Source organism: Saccoglossus kowalevskii, chromosome 1, assembly GCF_978046115.1.
Source record: "Saccoglossus kowalevskii chromosome 1, keSacKowa6.1, whole genome shotgun sequence".
Lineage (NCBI taxonomy): Eukaryota > Metazoa > Hemichordata > Enteropneusta > Harrimaniidae > Saccoglossus > Saccoglossus kowalevskii.
Genome location: NC_140641.1, coordinates 29,577,973 through 29,601,356, shown reverse-complemented (window position 1 = coordinate 29,601,356; position 23,384 = coordinate 29,577,973). Strand labels below are relative to the sequence as shown.

At 34.0% G+C, this 23,384-nt stretch overlaps 1 protein-coding gene across 1 annotated transcript in view; it reads right to left on the bottom strand.

Annotated features, from left to right (window-relative positions):
• Positions 1 to 1,208: 1,208 nt before the first annotated feature.
• LOC100374248 (CD151 antigen-like) overlaps positions 1,209 to 23,384 on the bottom strand; it is a 56,078-nt gene continuing 33,902 nt past the window's right edge. The window contains exons 4-8 of the mRNA XM_085500616.1: positions 12,415 to 12,489; positions 11,226 to 11,330; positions 10,341 to 10,547; positions 7,768 to 7,851; positions 1,209 to 6,154 (exon numbers count right to left, since the gene is read on the bottom strand). Of these exons, the coding sequence (XP_085356742.1) occupies positions 6,110 to 6,154; positions 7,768 to 7,851; positions 10,341 to 10,547; positions 11,226 to 11,330; positions 12,415 to 12,489 (516 nt within the window). The 3' untranslated portion in view covers positions 1,209 to 6,109. The remainder of the gene's footprint in view (positions 6,155 to 7,767; positions 7,852 to 10,340; positions 10,548 to 11,225; positions 11,331 to 12,414; positions 12,490 to 23,384) is intronic.

The following is a 23,384-nucleotide window of genomic DNA, read 5'->3' as shown; positions in this document are numbered from 1 at the left end:
GGGAGGACGACTAACTGCTGTAATAGCCTGACGCTGAACTAAATTGTTCTTTATACCGAATATTATCAAAATAAATACCAAGCTACACAAATCTAGTGATTTATAACAAAAACATACAGGTATTCCAATCATATAATGCTTAATTTTCCGAATTTTCGATTCATTTATACAAATCAAATATCGTAATTCATAACTGGCTATGTACGACTACCGAATATTAATAAGTAAACCGATATAATAGCGTACCTAGTAGGCCAACATAATGACGTCATCTGCTGCCTATGCCCAGGCAGTGAGGTCACGTGACTCGTGCTGGACGGAAGCCGCCTACGTTGAAATGCCGTTACACCTACCTAAGCTCACTGGTTGAATCATAGGCACCCTATCTCAATCCACTCATGACAATTCACCCACTCAAAACAAATAACGGGAACAAAGCGAGTCATCATAGATGTAATTGATAATAATGGTACAAAAAAAACAAACAATTTAGGTGGGTTACTCAAACCTTGAAAGATTTTTTTTTGACAATTTTTTATACTTTTCAAAGTCTTATCCATGCACACACAATTGAGGCTGTCCACATACAAGGCATAATATTCTTGCCATAGAGGGCGACACACATATAATCCTTGCAATGAAAAGGTGGTCAGGATGTTCTGGCAGTCTCTTAAGGTAGAGTGCTATTGATACATATATATATCTTAAAATTGTGATGTACTTGTTTATATCTAGTATTAACAAATTTACATTTTCAGTAGTGATTTCATTTTGGTCTATGGAAATCACTGCTACATTGCAATTTTATGCATATTATTTGACAGTCTTTCTCAAAAATAAGATTATAATACAGACTAATACAAACATGATTGATTATACACTGATATAACACAAAATATTGTCTTTGTACATGCACAAAAATATGCACTTGTCAAAAAAAATAGCATTCTACCTGCAATGTTTTACATCATTTTGTCAAAACAATGTTTTTCCTGTTCCTAGATCATTATCTTCCAATTCACCATGCCACACATAATACAATACTATCAACTCATAAATGGGTAGGCATATTAAACATTGGTATGAGCTATTTCACTTTAAATCTGTGATACAGATCCAAAAGTATTGACAAGAATGTCAAGAAGACTCTTGAACAAACCATCCATTCAAGCAACCAACCAACATACATAAATCCAATACCACCAAAGTAATGTTTAGAGTTTATTACCCCCAAGAACAAGATACATCAAATGCAAAGCCCCTTATGCAAAATTAAAAATTACAGTACATAAACTTGAAATCAAGCATTTCATTCTATGTGATACACTCACTATCCTTAGTTACCTTCCTGTTATGCCTGTCCTTTGTCCTTCTCCATAATAGTTTGGAAATGTTGCATAATTTTGCTCATTTAACCATGTTAGTATACTAGCAGGGATTTTTTAAAACAATAGAACAGGGGTGCAGCCCCCTCATGCCATGGCTCCCTTACACTGGGGAGCAGATCCATTGGCAACCATCAAATTCTGATTGACTAGGGATCACATGTGGCCAGTCTTCAACTGTGACCTGTCTGATAGTAGTTTTGGCCATAGAATGCTCCATTTTAACTTAGAATTATCACAACCTGGTAGAAAGAACCCCATCTCCTCCACGTGGTGGCGCCGCTGAATTGAAGTGCTCCCTCTTGCAGTTTTTTTCTAGAAAAAACCCTGAATAGTATTAAAACACCATGAAGAATTAGCTGGCCATGTTTTTATCCCAATGGCAACTATCAGTTGATGCAGCATGAAAGAAGAATGAACACTGTCATCCACTGTTCAGAAAAATTAGCATATTTAGATTAGCAACGTGCTATAAATATCAACCAATCAATATCAGTCATACAAGCTAAATCAAAGCAACATCTCCAGACTAGTATAGAGAGGGACGCAAAACCTACAAAATGATTGGTAACCAGGCTACTATATTAAGGCCACACTCTACAACCAGCTGCCACTGAGACTAAAGAGCTTTATATAAATACACCTAGTGCTATCTATGAAAGTCCTGAGTGACACAAATGTGAGCCAACACAGTAAATAAAATTACAATATATGCAATTCTACATGTGAGAAAATTATGCCCATTCAAGTAAAGTAGGTGACCTTTTCTAGTATGCATTTGCTTTTTAAAATATTTGCTATTCAAAAATGATACTTTAAGCACACTAAAAATATGTACAAGTGGGAAGAACATATTGTTTTTTATAGACTGTGTATTGGTCACACAGACCGGGAATGGTGAGGTGTACTGGTCACACAGACCAGGAATGGTGGGGTGTACTGGTCACACAGACCGGGAATGGTGAAGTGTACTGGTCACACAGACCGGGAATGGTGAGGTGTACTGGTCACGCAGACCGGGAATGGTGAGGTGTACAGGTCACACAGACCAGGAATGATGAAGTGTACTGGTCACACAGACCGGGAATGGTGAGGTGTACTGGTCACACAGACCAAGAAAGGTGGGGTGTACTTGTCACACAGACCGGGAATGGCGAGGTGTACTGGTCACGCAGACCAGGAATGGTGAAGTGTACTGGTCACACAGACCAGGAATGGTGAGGTGTACTGGTCACACAGACCGGGAATGGTGAGGTGTACAGGTCACACAGACCAGGAATGATGAAGTGTACTGGTCACACAGACCGGGAATGGTGAGGTGTACTGGTCACACAGACCAGGAATGGTGAGGTGTACTGGTCACACAGACCAGGAATGGTGAGGTGTACTGGTCACACAGACCAGGAATGGTGAGGTGTACAGGTCACACAGACCACGAATGGTGAGGTGTACTGGTCACACAGACAAGGAATGGTGAGGTGTACTGGTCACACAGACTAGGAATGGTGAGGTGTACTGGTCACACAGACCAGGAATGGTGAGGTGTACTGGTCACACAGACCAGGAATGGTGAGGTGTACTGGTCACACAGACCGGGAATGGTGAAGTGTACTGGTCACACAGACCAGGAATGGTGAAGTGTACTGGTCACACAGACCAGGAATGGTGAGGTGTACTGGTCACACAGACCAGGAATGGTGAGGTGTACTGGTCACACAGACCAGGAATGGTGAGGTGTACTGGTCACAGACCAGGAATGGTGAGGTGTACTGGTCACACAGACCAGGAATGGTGAGGTGTACTGGTCACACAGACCAGGAATGGTGAGGTGTACTGGTCACACAGACCAGGAATGGTGAGGTGTACTGGTCACACAGACCAGGAATGGTGAGGTGTACTGGTCACACAGATCAGGAATGATGGGGTGTACTGGTCACACAGATCAGGAATGATGGGGTGTACTGGTCACACAGACCAGGAAATGTGAGGTGTACTGGTCACACAGACCGGGAATGGTGAGGTGTACTGGTCACACAGACCAGGAATGGTGAGGTGTCCTGGTCACACAGACAGGGAATGGTGAAGTGTACTGGTCACATAGACCGGGAATGGTGAAGTGTACTGGTTCCACAGACCAGGAATGGTGAGGTGTACTGGTTCCACAGACCAGGAATGGTGAAGTGTACTGGTTCCACAGACCAGGAATGGTGAGGTGTACTGGTCACACAGACCAGGAATGGTGAAGTGTACTGGTTTCACAGACCAGGAATGGTGAAGTGTACTGGTTCCACAGACCAGGAATGGTGAGGTGTACTAGTCACACAGACCGGGAATGGTGAAGTGTACTGGTTCCACAGACCGGGAATGGTGAAGTGTACTGGTTCCACAGACCAGGAATGGTGAGGTGTACTGGTCACACAGACAAGGAATGGTCAGAATGGTGTATATTATTACAAACATAGTTCTTTTTCTAGTTTAAACAATGGTGAGAATATAGGAAATAAAGTTAAAATAAAAGTGTACATAATACATTATTTAACAAACAAATAAATAAATAGTAACTAGAAGACATAAAACATTTCCCTTTAAAAATAGCTTTAAAAATTCAAGTCTAACATGATTCCATCTAAAACCCCGTTAATTAAAATGTATCAGTAAAAAACTGCATCAGCATAGGTTTGGATTATTACTGTTATTATATATTCTCTCTAATGTACAAGTTCAAATTTCAATTTAACAGAAATTATTGTGAAACAATTGTTATGTGATGTTCAACATCCATTCATTACAGTATCTTCTGAAAAAAAATGAGAAAACCTGTCTTGATTGTAAAACTAAAGCCTTAAATACAGCACTGGGGGGGGGGGGGTGTCCAAGAAAAATCCTGGCTACCACTTTATATTCCGAAATTGAAAACTATTTGGTATAAGTCAACTATCAAAATATCAAAGAAAAGTTAATTTTGGAATTTATTCACATAATTGTTTTATTTCTAGCTCCTTCCCCGACATAGGGTATAAACATATCCCCCCACCACTGTTTTGATAAATTTAAATTTCAGCCAATCAATTAATTTAATTTGATAAAAAGATTACTAGTTTTCAATTTGCAGCATGATTTTTGAGAAAGTAATGTTTTTGCTAAAAGTCACAGGCTTGAATGGTAAAATTTTTTTGGCATAATAATTTTTACAGAAAGATATATTCTTCTGTGAGTCCAAGATTGACATCTGTTCCAACATTTACCATGAAATGTTACATATATGGATTAATTTGATTGAAATTTTCAGGTATCCAGGAAAGGTGCTAATGGTGAAGAAAAAATTAATAATTATTATGTAAAATATTTTTATATATGTTTAAAATTTTTGTATGCAGTAAAAGCAGAAATAATGGACAGAATATGTGATGTATCAATACTCAAAAGTTTTGAAAGCATCGTATTATTCTAAAAAAAAAAAAAATATGAAATCGGAAGTCAGTGCAGTTTTTCATACACTGGTAGCGAAAGTTTGCTGTATCATTGCTTATAAAGTGAACATATATTTAGTAGCCCACATTATGCCAATATTCCACTGATACCATCATATTTGTTTTCATCAGTAGTGTTTTTCTATGAAACAGTGTAGATATACAAAAACTTGTATCGTGAAATAGGCTGATCTGATTATATAGCGCCCTCTACCACATATTTGGAGAAAATACAACTGAACACCAGAGGGAGCTGTTCATAGCTACTCTACAAGTAGCAGTCACATCTCACAAGCCTGGTTTTGTCAACATGATAAAATTCAAACTGTCATATTTAAAATATGGTTATATGATATTCAGTATTGAATATACAATAAACTATACACTAAAAAAAATCAGAAATGCCACATGATCCATTCTAAAACAATCTTAATTTCTAAAAAAAATATCAACACACATATCATGTTGATCTGCATAATTTTCAAGAGGAATTCAAAAAAAATTCAACGGAGAATGTGGAGCATAAAATACAATCATATCTGTTGTCAGAAACTCCTTAGTTTATATATAATATCTATGGAGAGATGGCACATAAATATTTTGGTCCAATCACAAATTTCTATATTTTAATAACATGTATTGTTCGTTTCGGTGTGTATATTGCAATCGTTTCTACTCTCTGTTAAAAAGACAAAACAAGAAATGGTGTAGCTTACATTGAATAAGCATAATACCTGATGTGATACTGGTAATCTACCCTTTACCATATGTTAACTCCTAATTTATTCACCACTAATGTTTGTTTAGATACCGGCAGACAGATTTATATTTCTGGCAAATCATAAGAAGAGTGACATATTTGGATGACCTCAGTGAAAAAATGTTATTAAAAAATATTTAAACATGAGTACAATCCAAAACTTTTAAAACATTTGGAGATTGGGAAATCTGGAGCTATGGTTCACCATAGCAGTGGAGATTTTCACACTATATTCAGACTTCACAGGTTGTGGTATTAGGATTATTATTTTTTTAGTTTAGCAGTCATTTTATGATTATAGAAGAGATATATCCATATTTCAGTTTAATCTCTAAATCTTCTTGGAGGCATATTGTCAGCAGTTGTTATATGTTAGTAGATTTTAGATCCATCAGTTTTTCAACTTGAGTTGTAGTTTCTACCAGCATACCGTTACATACCATTCTATATACTATTACAATCCTATGTGTGCTGATATTCTCTGCACTTGTCTATTACAACTGTCTAAAAAGACAAAGTGCAAATACCATTCCAAAAATCTGTAAACAAAGAGAAAGATTACATAATCTGTTGCAAAGAAACCATTATAAATATTATTATAATAAATTTGTCCATATTTGGGCATCATTGCTCTATCAGCTGATGTAGAAGTGCTTTATTGTGATTCATTGGCCCTGAATCGCATAAAATTATGATGGTTATGATCAAGTCAGTGTGTTGTCTGTGTGTCCCGTGGAGACTAGAGTTATACAATATGACCATTGAAGTTTAAAATAAACATATAAATCAATGTTATCACAATGAAATAACTATTTGAAAGGCAAAGACAACTTTTGTCACTTTTACAAATTACTATTTTTTCCATATTTGTTTAAGCATTTTGATTAAGACTTGTAGCCATTGAAGAATTGAATCTCTTTGGTTCAAAATTAACGAATAAATTATAGATAAATACATAAAACGTGCAAAATGAAAAATACTGGTGGGAAACAATTAAGACGTTCAGATAGTTAGAGACCAGTATTGATGTAATATCATAATAATAATAAACTCCCCACAGTGCTATATTGGATTCAGAGAAAATACTGCACATTATAATGCAAGTCTCACATAGACTCCTCGTTCAATAAAGTGTTTTGGGATGTTCATTATAAATGATATATTGTTGTGTACACTAGTTGAACATTCAGGGAAACCTTACAGCAATACAAAATCTATGATCAACTTTTTTTTCTGATGATGCTTATCAATATTATTTATGATCAGATGAAAATTTGAAGAGTCATAAGCTGCATAACTATAATATGAAAGATTTAGAATATGAGAATATACAAGTTGTGATATATGATGAACATCTCGTGTGAATTGATTCAAGTGAATTGTGGAATGTACACAAAGTCACCTGACAAAAATACATTTCTAGAATACTCGATTGCAACTTTGCTGCAATTCTAAGCGCACTTTCGGGTTTTGACACACAGACAAACTTGTACACGAAATTTCACACTGTATAACATACTGCACAATAAATAATATCTACAAATAGATTTGTACGCATTTGCAGATTACGGTATGGTACCGTATACTATAACAGACATCACTCTAATTCGTTAGCACGGTATAGGTCACAACTGAGAGACAGTCGTCTGACACAGTCGTTTGTGTTTGACTACTGGCATGTTCGACTTCCGGCAGAGTGACTGTACCTTCCATGTTCTAATTTAGACATCAAGGAAATTTACAGTCAATCAAAAAAAAAAAATGTTCACATGATAACAAAAAAATATATTTAATGTAATATGTATTTATTTTCTTAATTTTTGTTTTATAACAAAAAGTATATTCTAAAAGAAATAAAAACAATTTCAACATGAAATAATGTCTCAAGTTAGGGGTGCAGCTTATATCAAAGCTGCGGCCTCAAATATGATTTTTACGGTATTACATATGTATTGCATTTTTTAATGCATTGATAATCTCACTCATTCCAGTTTATGTAATCAAAGCATCCACTGTATTCTATGACGCCACTGATTAGAAATGCATTCAATTATATGCATGTATGAGAATATCTTTATTACATGTCACGGCACATAGATATCAAAATTCAACAGCCTCATCTGAAACATCCTTACTATGACATATATCTCACCTGTATAAAAGCTATACCCACGCCAACACCACCAATCACAAGTGAATTGTCCAAGATAAACTCGTAGACAGAATCAAAACAGCCCTGTTATAAAAAAAAATACATGAAATACTGATTAAATTTGTTCACATGGAAAGCATCATAATTGCAACTGTTAGTTTTCCTGCAATATTATCTATGACTGTAATGTATCGTACTTCCCCCGAGCATAAGCCCCTCCCGAGCACAAGCCCCTCTCGAGCACAAGCCCCTCCCGAGCATAAGCCCCTCCCGAGCATAAGCCCACCCCTCTGTTTTTAGACATTTAATGAGTTGAGCGCATCCCTGAGTATAGGCCCAGGGTGTTTTTACTGTCGACGACATTTATTAAAATATGCATGTAAAAAGTGTATTTCATTGCATCAAAACCATGATTGGTTTGACTCCTGCATAGCGGGTGAACATACGGAACATGGTTCGCACCTTTTCTATTCTGTTATTTACTCAGAATGAAACCTGATGTTGCAATACTGAAGTAATCCATATTTCATTTGAGTAGTAGTTTTCGAAACACCAAAATGTGATTGTCAAGTCGCAAAACCTGGTCATTGAACATCGTTTTACTTTTCCGAATAATCGTGTCCATTGAGACTATCGTGAAGGGGTGTAAACGAGCAAACTGTTCTTCGACATGACTTGTTGGTAACTGAATAGTTTAAATATTTCCTCTACCCTCAGTTTACCTTTCAAAAATTGAGAATCAACAGCTTTTAAGGAAAAAAATCACTATTTTTTTGTAGAAACAGATCGTATTTTAACATCGCGATAATTCACTTACACATTCCGTTGAAAAAAATACTTCGTCAATAATTGAAAAACTTTGTTTGTATGACACAGCATTTTGATTGATTAATGAAAGACGCGATCTGTTAGGTCAAAGGAAGTTGCTCAGGTCAAATCATGATGAAAAACACCATGGCAGAAATTGCTTTGTAATGAGTTTGCGTACGATCGAAAATATTCTACAACGAAGATAATGATAAAGATCTTGGTTTTGACTGTTTTCCCACAGACTCTACCCATTTTTCACTGTAAATTCAGACGATATGTTAAACCATATGTAACAAGCAGCCTATCGGCTGAGATAGCTCCGCTGTTAGAAATGCACATTTCAATTAAAGAACTGAAGACATCATCAGAAAATGAACAATATGTATAGTATCAAAGCAATCGGAAGTCGCAAGTCGAAAATATCACTTTCTACCAAAAATGACTAAAATATTCACCAGAATTAGAGAATCCAAGATATCATCACGAAATGAACAAATCTGAGAAAGGTCTACATGTAGTATCTAAATATGTAATATCAAAGCAATTGAACTATTGGTTTTTAACAAGAAGTTGAAAATATCACTTTTTACCAAAAATTACAAAAATATTCACGAAAATTAGAGAATTGAAGACATCATCACAAAATGAACAAATCTGAGAGAGGTCCACATGTAGTACCTATATATGTAATATCAAAGCAATCGGACTAAGTCTTGTGGTTTTTAACAAGAAGTCGAAAATATCACTTTTTACCAAAAATGATAAAAATATTCACCAAAATTAGAGAATTAAAGATATCATTACAAAATGAACAATTCTGAGAGAGGTCCACATGTAGTACCTATATATGTAATATCAAAGCAATTGCACTTGCGGTTTTTAACAAGAAGTCGAAAATATCACTTTTTCCCAAAAATGACAAAAATATTCACCAAAATTAGAGAATTAAAGATATCATTACAAAATGAACAAATCTGAGAGAGGTCCACATGTAGTACCTATATATGTAGTATCAAAGCAATTGGACTTGCGGTTTTTAACAAGAAGTCGAAAATATCACTTTTTACCAAAAATGATAAAAATATTCACCAAAATTAGAGAATTGAAGATATCAACATGAAATGAACAAACCTAAGAGAGGTCTACCCAAGGTACATATACACCAAGTATCAAAGCATTCAGGCTTGTAGTTTTCAAGAAGAAGTCGAAAAAGTAAAACATTGACACGGACGACGACGGACAATCACTCATATGATAAGCTCCGCTCGACAAAGTCGACAGCGGAGCTAATAAAATGTGTGTATTTTTTTTGAACATGTTTGTAAAAATTGTAAAAAGCGTTGTGGAAGTCAATGACGACTCGTAATATTTCTCAGAGACCGTCAATGTTTGGTTGGGAAGATGGTTATAATTTTAAACCCACCAAAAAATTATCTTTTCTGAGGTGGTCCTCGAGTATAAGCCCACCCCCTAATTTTCCCAATTTTACATGTTCAGGCCCCTGGGCTTATACTCGGGTAAGTATGGTACATGATTGCAAGATATTTAAACTTGATTGTAAACATTTGAATATTTTCACAATATTCTCTAATAAATATTGAAAATGATGTCCAGTAAAAATACATTTGTTGTTATATTTTGCCCCACACTAGAAAACAGTAAAAATAAATATCAATGTATTTCTATTCTATTCTATTCTATTCTATTCTATTCTATTCTATTCTATTCTATTCTATTTCACATTTGATTCACATTCTACTCACTTCAGTGTTGACTTGATCTGGATTATCAAAATCCGGTTCTAACTGCTGGCATTCTTGTAAATTGATAACATCTCCATCATCATTTCTTTTACAGCAGCTTGATGGGACCTTTTCCTTTGGCTCGCCAACCTGTTCTGCATACCAGTCACTAACCAACCATAGCTGATAAGCGTCTGTAGTGTTACCTTCCACACCACAGCATTCAAACTACAACAAAAATATTGAGAATATCAGTGAAATTATTTAACATTTAAATTAGACACTTTATATAAATAATACAAAATAGCATGAGACATTTTTCAGAAACAAGATAAATTACAGTTAAATTATATTAATTAAACATGGTTTTATAAAGTTTCACATTCTCCAACAGAATCAAGATTGGATTGATCACAATCAATGTCTATTCTATTGTCAGAGGTATGACTAAATTCACACATACTTGTAGAGTTTGAACTTGTTTAATATTGCGAAGTCCATCTCTCTTTATATCACATCACTTTCTGTAGCTTTTTAATACAGTATGGTAGTTATCAACAATGTCTATCCTTGTAGAGGATTTCACCAGTTGACATGTTAATGTCATTGTTCAGTGCATGATTTAGGTGTATGTATACACATACATGCATGTCACATGTACAACTGTGATACTTTCCAAAAAGTTAAGTCACAATAATACAATTCTAGTCCTACTATAAATAATTACTCAACGCCAGCCGACCATCCAAAATTGAGTTACCTTTACAGAATAACACCTCTTTGAAATGCGAACAATCATCGTAAAATTACACCAACCGACAGCGTCTATTCAGCTGATAATCAATGTAAATTGCCTTTCCAATTTTCCAGGCCACTACATCATTGACATAAATCAAGACAACTTACTTTTCGCTGTGTGTCATCCCATGTATCTGTAACACCTTTGTTCCCTTCCAAACCATATGCTTCTTTCAATGTACTTTGCATGGATTTTTTTACTGTGAATTTCGCCTGTAGAAGTGCAAAATGAAAACATAACCATAGCATCAACATAGCATTCTAATTCACAATTATTTTTGAATTTTCCGAAAAAAAAATACTTTTTATGTACTAGCATCAGGTAAAACTTGCAATGTCTAAATGTTTATGATAGCTTCCAAAAAAAAAAAAATGTCTGATTCTAATTTAAAATACAAAGAGATTGTTGGCAATTTAGCTAAATTAAGATTATGTTAATTCATGCATCGAGTCAAATTCGCTAAAATGGTATGGAGCTATTTCAACATGTTGTACAGTAATTGAATAATAAATCCTGCTAAACACGATTGCATTAAAAATGATAGACAGACACTGTCCCCCATTTGCCTTCTACCATTTTTCATTTTCTTTTGGAATGCCAAACAAAAGTGATAAAAAAAAAAAAAAAACGCACAGAAATGAATTTGTTAGTGAGAATATAAAATAACTGCCATAGCAGAATTAAATATTAAAGGGATCCTGAATGTTATGGGAAATATTTTGTAAAATAGGCATTCAAAAAATACATGGCTATGCAAATGATAAGAATATCTAATTATATAGTACACATTGTAGTACACAGGGTAGAATATACAAAAAGATATGGTGTCATGTTCAAGTAACGATCCTCTGTAATTCAATTAATCCTCTGATATTGTTCAATGGAAATTGTATTTTTATCTGATCTTCAAATTATACTGATGATGCATAAAATGGCGGCCATTTTGATTTACAAGTAGTGAAATCTGGGACATAAAAATGTATGTGAAGATGGTGACTCAATTTCAAATTATTAAAACGAAATATATCGGTAATACAAATATGATAGGTTGCGAACTCAAGAGCATACAACAATAAATATAATGAAAGGACCAGCTAGGTGGTTTAAGAGAGGGAATCCCCTCCACTGCAAGAAATTAATGTGATTTGCAACGCAATATTTTATATTTTTATCATTTGTGTCTGTAGCGGTATCATGTATTGAAGACCTATTATGTAACAAAGCGATACCTTCAAATACACAGAAAACTCATTTCTGCTAATGACTGAACTACTTTCACCATGCACCAGTACTTACATCATTCCTGTACGCGTAAGCCATTATACCTCCGACCAGTTCAGCAAAAAAGATGATCATTAAGGCAATAAAATACTGGGGGAAAAACAAAATAAAATCAATGTCAAAATCTCAAATTTTAATGTGACAAAAATATTTTCTGTTATTTTGTTGAAAGGAGAATTGTTTTATATACATATGTTTTTATTTAAGTCAAGAATAACCAGTAGCACAGTGATTGTAGAGTCTGACCCGAAATTGGTAGGGGCCGAATTGATATCCTACTGTAGGTCAAACGTCAAAAAAGAATTGACCTGTGCACTGAGAAGTGTGTCAAACTCAATAGGGAGGCCTAGACTCAGAGATTTGATATGAATGAATGAAAAACTTTGAATATGAAATGAAATTAAAACAAGCCATGCATGGCACAGTCCCTGTTAGTTATCAAATTTAAGATATATAGTTTTATAGTAATATAGCTGGAATATAACCATGTCAGGAATATGAATTTTTAACATTAAAATGATTGACATTTGTATCTGATCGTCAAACAAGTACTTGTCCATATTGAGAGATATTGCTCTGGAACAGCATTCAAAATCAGCCATTTTGAATACATGTATATATATAACATGATGTATAACGAATATATAAAATTTGAATATAATCAGTCAAAGCATTTAAGAGATATGGCTTTAGAAGCCCAATCATTAAAACAAAATGGCCGCCAGTCAGCCATTTTGAATCCAATCTGAAAAATAAAATGACATGCATCAGGAACCTGTAATGTCTAATGTATGTACCAAGTTTAAATGAAATCCATCCATAAATGCCAGAAATGCTTGATATTTGATGATTTCTTACCACAAAAATGACCACCATTCGGCCATTTTGAATAGGATCATCAAACCAATATATCTGTTCATCTATGACATGATGTATAATGAATATTTAAAATTTGAATATAATCAGTCAAAACAAGTCGGAGATATGGCACGAGAACCACATTCATTAAAACAAAATGGCCGCCAGACAGCCATTTTGAATTCGATCTGATAAATAAAGTGCATCAAGAACCTGTAATGTCTAACATATGTACCAAGTCTGAACGAAATCCATCCATAAATGCTTGATATTTGATGATTTTTTGGCACAAAAATAGCCACCATTTGGCCATTTTGAATAGGATCGTCAAACCAATTTATCTGTCTATCTATAACATGATGTATAATGAATATTTAAAATTTGAACATAATCAGTGAAAGCAAGTCAGACATATGGCACGAGAACCACATTCATTAAAACAAAATGGCTGCCAGTTGGCCATTTTGAATCTTATTTGAAAAACAAAATTATTTGCATCAAGGTCCCATAATGTCTAATGTATATACCAAGTTTGAACAAAATCCATCTGTAAACAGCCGAGAAATGCTTGATTTTGATGATTTTTTATCACAAAAATGGCCACCATTCGGCCATCTTGAATCAGATCGTAAAACAAAATGATGTGGATCAAGGTCCTCTAATGTCTAATGCATATACTAAGTTTGAACAAAATCCATCTGTAAACAGCTCAGAAATGCTTGTTTTTGATGATTTTTAGCACAAAAAATGGCCGCCATTCGGCCATCTTGAATCAGATCGTGAAACAAATTGACGTGCATATGTATACTATCATGTATGATGTATGTGTGAAGTTTGATTGTGATTGGTCCAGGCATTTCTAAGATACAGGTCCGGACGCACGCACAGACGCACGCACGCACGCACAGAGGTCAAAACATAAGTCCCTGTTTTTGGACTGCGTCCGAAAGGGGACTAATAAATATAGTAGGTTTTCTAATTTGTTTGGCCCTGCTCACAGTGTATCACAAGTTAAATTGATCACAAAGTGACTTATAAAAACCTCAGAAGCAATCTAGTATTTCATTTATGGGTTGGGGTGATTGGGTTGGAGGGGGGTGCATGAGAAAAACAACCAACCGGTATGTATTCATCACTAGGCATGATATGTACATGGCTCCATGTGAAGACAAAACTAGCTTAAATATTTACACCCACCCCATCATAAATAATGGCTCTACCCTAACTATTCTTAAGAAAGATGAAATGTAAGTTTTAAATTTCTTTTATCATATAACTGCATAATGCACAACATAGTATGCATTTTAAAACACTCTTACAATGGTAATAGAAAACTAGACATTCAGGGCTTGACTTTTAAACTTTTAAACTCACTAGTCTGTAATGTATATTGCCTATATTTACTGTAGTCTGTTACGACAAGTGAATTACTATTGAATTGTTTGAATGGCAATATGACTTGTCCCAGGCTACAGCTTTCCAGAATGGGACTATCTTTAGTGTCAAGACCTGCATTTATTTCAACCCTGAGTAATCCTATTCCTTGCAATCTCAAATACTGTGGAATACTTTATTTTCGCTGAAAAGGCTTTTTGGGCGTTTTTCTTGGAATTTATTTTCACTGATTTTTGATGAGTTTAATGTGAAATATAGGAAAAAAAGTATATTCGCTGGATTTTATTTTCACGGAATCATCCCTTCAGCGAAAATAGCGAAAATAAATTCCAAGCGAAAATTAAGTATTCTACAGTAAATTAAATAAATTCAATTTCTGAGAATTTAATTGAATTTTGAGACAACAACTGAATATTAGAACTGATGACAGTATATGTACTTAATATCAATTATTGGAAGCCTACTCAAAATAAGAATATACCTATTTTGATCCATTTTGCAATGAATTGTACTCCAGTCAATATAAGGATATTGACTTTAAAAAAAAGTGGGGTCACCAACCTATTTTTCATGAAAATTATTGTTGTATTTTGTCATTATTAGAACACTTTCACTATTGATTCCTATGATGGATAATCTATGCCATATCTCAAATTATTTGCATAAAGTGTCAGAATTATATATTGTGAGTGATGAGGTAATTTTATTAATAATAATCATTTCAAAAATCTCAGTTTTGAAAATTTATAAAAACATATTTGAATATTGTGTTCTAAAAATAGCAATTTTTGAATACCATATTTAAACAATTTCCTCAAAATAAAAAAATGCTGTTTCATAATACCATGGAAATACAGCACTATGACTATATAATAAACCAATATAAATTGTCAAGTGATTTATGACCAACTTTTCCACAAATTAGGAGTAGTCTGTCTTAACCTTTACACTACCAGTTCCCTGTTTCATCACAACTTCGTAAAATAGTCCTGTTTATAGTCTGCACTTTGATTGGGACAAAAAAAGCCAATTTTTGAGTGAAAACTGAAAATTTGGTCTGTTGGCTCATAAATTAAGATTCATTTCAGAAATATTGAAGAATATAAGAAAAGTGCAGACAAATTTGGGCGAGAAAGTCTTGCGGTGAAAAGGTTATAATTACCAATATCCTATCAAGTAGATGATTGACTGGGTGTGTATTCATTTGTGATAGTACAAGTCCAGCATTGAGAAAGTTACATCGCATGAAAGCTGATGGTTGTGATACCACTACACAGTGACCTTTCTCACCTCTACTGTCATTTTGCAATTCACATGTATACATACGAATGTACAAATGCTGAATTCTAGATAAAATTTGTTGAATTACAGCGAGTAAATAGCCAATATAGCGAGAATAATTCTCTACCATATTAGAAGTGAAAAAACAGAATAATCATACAATTGTATGGTGAGGAATGTTTGATTGGCTAATTATTTAACAGGGATAGATAGTTGAATATATCACTATATATGTAATTGGAACCGCTGTGATAATATAGAACTTACATCAATCATAACTTGCTGTGATTTTACATAGCTCAGTGAGTGAAGGTCAAATCAGCCAATTAGACAGACGCCTAAGAATCTAGCTATCACAGCATGCTTCAATTACTAAGATGAGGAGAACAAAATAAAGTCACTTTCTGTCGTCTAAGATGATTTCGTATTACATCATCAACAGATCCTAGAAAGCAAATGGCCACCGAAATCACACAGCTTTTTTATTCTCAACAAGACACTGGCAGCTATTTGTGTCTGAAGGTTTTTGATTTCATGGTATTTTATTCATATCATAGTTTAATAATTGAATTGATGTGGGGGTACATAATTTGTGATTTATCATATAGAAATTTTATTTACAGTTCAATAATTATGACTTATTATCAGGGTATAGATTCAGGTTTGTTTCGCATTTTTTTAATATCCTCTATTACCTAAAATGAAATAAGTTTTATCAGTTTTCCAGGACTATTTCATCAATTTTTTTTTTTATATCATCCAGTAATAAGATAGCTGGCTTCTTACACTGATCATTTAAACAATCCATTTATTTACATTTTAATAGTGATTCCAAGAGACCACTTTGCAATAGTACCAAGTATCAGTAGTGGCTTTTTACGCTGATTATTCATTTTAAAGAACTTTGCAAGACACCATACAAATTATTTGACTTTCCAGCGTATTTTATTACTGTATGATCTCGGCTGTACAGAGGAATGATATGTTACACAGTTGATGTACATCTTCTGATTACATAAGACCAATGGCCGGTAATTATACCCGGTACTATGTTATTGGCTAGTACGTTAATACTTTGTATATAAAAATAAACACTTTATACATACAATGCTAAAACAATGCAAAATAGCCAAAACCTTTTTTATCGAAAATCATTTCAAAAGTCAGGAATAGGAGAAACAAACATAAGCAGACTGCTTTTAAAAAAAAGTTTGGACATTTCACTCCAAAAAAAAAAATCTGATAAAACTTCGTTAAAGGTACAACAGTTGCCAAACAAATAAGTTTTACTCCAATGCGTCATCCAAATTTTTGATGTACATGAGCCACAAATATGGTTTATTTTCAGTTACAATTGAAAGTACATTTGGAATCACTAGCGGGGAAAGTAAAAAAATAACTTCAATATAAGCGTACTGAATGCATTCACGTACACACTTCTAACAAAACAATTATGATATCCTACCATATCTTGATTAAAGAAACAATCATGTGTATTTATGTTTGTTATAAAACCACTGCAGATATCACAAAGCTGTTTGCTGCCAACAGTGCTGGGATTTCCCCCAAGGCAAATTAAGATTCCTTTACATTCCTCATATTCAAAAAGGGTAACAAAACCATCAATTTCTTTTATACTGTACACTGCCATGTGATAACCATCATGAGTTGTTACACAGAAGTTAATGTTGGACATGGCTAACAAGTACCGGTAAATAATATGAAAATTTTAAACCTTTATGTGCCAAAGTCAATTTCAGGCACCAACCACAAAATAGCTCTTTTCCATATGAAGTGTTGTGAAAATTTCAAATTTTTTTTATCAAAAACTAGAACATTTTGTCTGTATGGTATAAAATTAAGATTGAATTCATTGAAAATTACAGAAAACGTTAACACAAATTTACCGGAATATAAAAAAAAAAAAATTGGCTCTGGGTGAAAGATTCCATGAAGCAGAGAGGGTACCTGAGATGTTTCCATGGCAACACTGACTTTGCAGTTCCCTTAGAGTGTAAAACCCTTCTTGGCAACCATTTTGAATTGTAAAAATGGCAAAGGCATTCAAAAACTAGTTTTTCTTCGGAATTCACAACAGCAAATCACAAAAATAATTGAGTAAAGTTTCAGGAAATTATTTTTCCCCATGACTGTTATTTGTGACTACTCTTAAAACATATACTGTAAAATTACTAATTTTCACTGGGTTTTAATTTAAATAAGCAAAATTAAAACCCAGTGAATAAATAATCCCTTTACAGTAATCTACCAATAAAGCATGTACTACTTTACATACATGTTCAAATGTACACTAAACACAAGACACTAGAAACATTCTCCATTTTGTTTATTCTGTTACTTAGCAACAAAGCCGACTGAAGAGGATTTGTGTTAGTTAGAATTTTGATGTTATCACTTGGTGGGATATTTTTAGCTACGACAGTATTCCACATGTTGTAAAGTGAAAATCCATTAGTTTAAATGCTGCATATGGTGATACTACTGTATAGGGATGTTTAGGTAATGTCAAACATTCAGGTCACATGTTATCCACCATGTGTAGTGCCAAGCTGAACAGGCTGTAAAAATTAGTAATTTATATCTAGAGAATCTAATTATTGACCCTAGCAACAGACATTACCATGGTTTCATTCTCTGGGTAGGACCATAATTATTTATGTGAATCATGTCTTGAACATAGAATTATTGACCCTAGCAACAGTCATTACCACGGTTCCATTCTCTGGGTAAAACCATAATTATTTATGTGATTCATATCTTGAACATGGAATTATTGACCCTAGTAACAGACATTACCATGGTTTCATTCTCTGGGTAGAACCATAATTATTTACGTGATTCATGTCTAGAACATGGAATTATTGGCCCTAGCAACAGTCATTACCACGGTTCCATTCTCTGGGTAAAACCATAATTATTTATGTGATTCATATCTTGAACATGGAATTATTGACCCTAGCAACAGACATTACCATGGTTTCATTCTCTGGGTAGGACCATAATTATTTACGTGATTCATGTCTAGAACATGGAATTATTGGCCCTAGCAACAGTCATTACCATGGTTTCATTCTCTGGGTAGGACTATAATTATTTATGTGATTCATGTCTGGAACATGGAATTATTGGCCCTAGCAACAGTCATTACCATGGTTCCATTCTCTTGGTAGGACCATAATTATTTATGTGATTCATGTCTAGAACATGGAATTATTGACCCTAGCAACAGTCATTACCATGGTCTCATTCTCTTGGTAGGACCATAATTATTTATGTGATTCATGTCGTGAACATGGAATTATTGACTCTGGCAACAGTCATTACCATGGTTTCATTCTCTGGGTAGGACCATACTTATTATGTGATTCATGTCTTGAACATGGAATTATTGACCCTAGCAACAGTCATTACCATGGTTTCATTCTCTTGGTAGGACCATAATTATTTATGTGATTCATGTCGTGAACATGGGATTATTGACTCTGGCAACAGTCATTACCATGGTTTCATTCTCTGGGTAGGACCATACTTATTATGTGATTCATGTCTTGAACATGGAATTATTGACCCTAGCAACAGTCATTACAATGGTTTCATTCTCTTGATAGGACCATAATTATTTATGTGATTCATGTCTAGAACATTGAATTATTGACCCTACCAACAGTCATTACCATGGTTTCATTCTCTTGGTAGGACCATAATTATTATGTGATTCATGTCTAGAACATGAAATTATTGGCCCTAGCAACAGTCATTACCATGGTTTCATTCTCTTGGTAGGACCATAATTATTATGTGATTCATGTCTTGAACATGGAAAAATTGACTCCAGCAACAGTCATTACCATGGTTTCATTCTCTGGGTAGGAACATAATTATTTATGTGATTCATGTCTTGAACATGACATTATTGATCCTAGCAACAGTCATTACCATGGTATCATTCTCTGTAGGACCATAATTATTATGTGATGCATGTCTAGAACATGAAATTATTGGCCCTAGCAACAGTCATTACCATGGTTTCATTCTCTGGGTAGGACCATAATTATTATGTGATTCATGTCTTGAACATGGAATTATTGACTCTAGCAACAGTCATTACCATGGTTTCATTCTCTTGGTAGGACCATTATTATTATGTGATTCATGTCTTGAACATTGAATTATTGACCCTAGCAACAGTCATTACCATGGTCTCATTCTCTGGGTAGGACCATAATTTTTATGTGATTCATGTCTTGAACATGGAATTATTGACCCTAGCAACAGTCATTACCATGGTTTCATTCTCTGGGTAGGACCATAATTATTATGTGATTCATGTCTTGAACATGGAATTATTGACTCTAGCAACAGTCATTCCCATGGTTTCATTCTCTGGGTAGGACCATAATTATTATGTGATTCATGTCTTGAACATGGACCATAATTATTAGAGAGGTTCGGATACACATTTTATATGTATATGTGTGCATAACATCGTTTCTGTGGTGACGTCATAGAATCTCAAGAACGTCCTCACATACACATAAATAGATTTTACATAAAGACAGCTGATTCCATGTATGTTGGGAACGTGTGCATTTATTTTCCTTCTGGGACAGAAAAGTGTACACACTCAGTGATTGGTTAATGTCAGCTGTATGCGGGATTGCATTTATATACCCAGACAATATTTAATCCATAATTCATAATTACATATGAAACTGACCCAACATATACACGACTGGTCATCAGGGACTTGCGTGCATGTGTATTTCCCGGTGTAGATTCCTATGTCATGTATCAGGTTAATTCATATTTCATGTATCAGGTTAATTCATATTTCATGTATCAGGTTAATTCATATTTCATGTATCAGGTTAATTCATATTGCATGTATCAGGTTAATTCATATTTCATGTTCATTGACCACATCAACAGTGTTTCATGTTTATTACTGTGCCGTCGGCAAGTCCATTGGGTGCCTCACCTCACCAAGGCCGATCAACACAAACATTGTTGTATTTTGTGATGCCATTTTGCTAATTATTCTGGTACAAAACAATGAAATTTAATTTTCTTCTTCGCAATACTCCTAGCACTGAATGTATCGTATTAGCTTTGATAGGCAATCTGAATCTTTTTCTTAAATCAGAAATTGACTGATAATTGATGCCCAGGCATGCCTAAGATATAAATCCAGACACACGCATGCATGGATGCACGAACGCACACACAGAGGTCCATAAATCCATAATTCCCTGTTTCAAACGGCATTCCAATGGAGACTAATAAGCCCAAAAAGTTAGAAAAGTTAAATTACAACCGTGTAATAAGCTGCACATCGAGAAAATTCATAGAGCTTTATTGGGTCTTGGGCTTATCATCTGATAAATTTGAGGATTCACCAGGATTCAAAGTACTGTGTTGAGCAGGAAAGAATTCAGAACAAAATTTAATCTTGTGAATCGACATTCAATGTTGCTCAAAAGCATCAAAGGAAATTCGAACACACAATAAAACAGAAAGCAGAAATTTGAATGTTTATTGTATATTTTCCCCAATTTGTTCAAATTCAAAACATCAAATATGTCACATATGAATGCTCTCAGAGTGCAACTTCAAAGCCAGATGAAGCAGATTTATAGGTTTTACAACCGTATTTAACTTAACCAACTGAAACACCAATATCAACTTTTGTATACTTTCACAAAAATATTTCACACAATTGTTTTTACAAATTTTGATCAAGACAAAGGGGAATGCTGTCCATCTGGATCAAAATTAGCAAAACAATCATTAAACTAGCAGCCTGTCAGACATTTCAATTAACTAATGATATCACTTTCTACCAAAAATGACAAAAATATTCATCAAAATTAGAGAATTAAAGATATCATCACGAAATAAACAAATCTGAGAGAGGTTCACATGTTGTACTTATATATGTAATATCAAAGTAATCGGACTTGTGGTTTTTAACAAGAAGTCGAAAATATCGCTTTTTACCAAAAAAGACAAAAATATTAACCAAAATTAGAGAATTTGAGATTTTGACATGAAATTAACAAATCTGAGTAAGAACCATCCAAGGTACTTGCATATCAAACATTTTGACTTGCGGTTTCGAAGAAGAAGAAGTTGACGATGACAACGGACAATCAGTAATATGAACAGCTCCGCCAAAAAAAACTGCAAAACGCACTTCCAATTTTTGCAGGAAAAGTTTCTGACAAACCAGTGAATTAATAACCTAGTGAATAACCTTGCAACATCAAATCCGCTAAAATTAAACCCAGTGAATATTTTTTTTCTCTACAATATGCAAATTACCTAATGCTGAAAATCATTTTAGGTATGGACCTTTTGACATTTAAGACACATGAGAAAGATTCCATAATCATTAAAAAGTATTATTCAAATTTCCTAATAAACAATCAGAAGATTTATAGAGATAACCAATCCTTCAATACTTATGTGCAATTGAAAGTCTCAATTAGGATACTGTTGTCTATATGCTGTTATTTATTGGAAAATTAGAACAACTTCTTTCATTATTATTTACATGTATAGTTTTCGATGATGATTTCCTTTGTGTATTAACATTCCTCCTGGGGAGGTGGTTAATCCCACAGAACTGATTCTAATTTCATTGAGTAATAACGACAAACAGCTAGGGATGATCTATTAATGGTGTTAAGTCATTAATTCATTCCCTTTCCACCCTGCTGACTTTTCCTCATCTCAGTTAATTGGTTTTAATTACCAGACTGGATGGCAAATAATTCCCCTGTGAAGATACGATTATATATACAATACATTGATTTTATGCTATTTACAGTGATACTGCCTTTCAATTTTTTGTTCTTTTTAATTTTTTTTTTATAAATTTGCCAGTGTTGTCATAGTTACATATACATGTACATGCAAATATTAAAACTGAATTTCACTATAATTGTTCTAACTTGACACTATGAAAGTAATTGACTGATGACTCATTTTCCATGATTCGATTTAAATCTCTTCTTAATCTCAGCACTGGAAATGTTTAACAATTTAAATGCTATTTGTTTGCCTGCTAACAATTTTGGTGCAAATATATTTTTTTTTTTAAATAAAATTACTATTACTATTTGAATATTACTATACTATTTGGAAGGCATAAGTCTATAAAATAATTACTTAAATTATATGGAAATTGAGACCTACTTTTGTTTTAAATTGATTGAGACAGAGCTTTGTTGCTGACACAAAAGAAAAAGCATATTCAATTTAAAATAAAAACTTTTGCTGGCCCCTCGTTAACAGGATTGCTGTGAAAGGTTAAAAAACGTTAAGAGTTGAAAGTAATACATCAGTATTACATCTATGGTACGACTCCCCATCTTTGTCCTTTGACCAATTTCTCACATGTGTGGATCGAAACGCATGAGAAACAAACA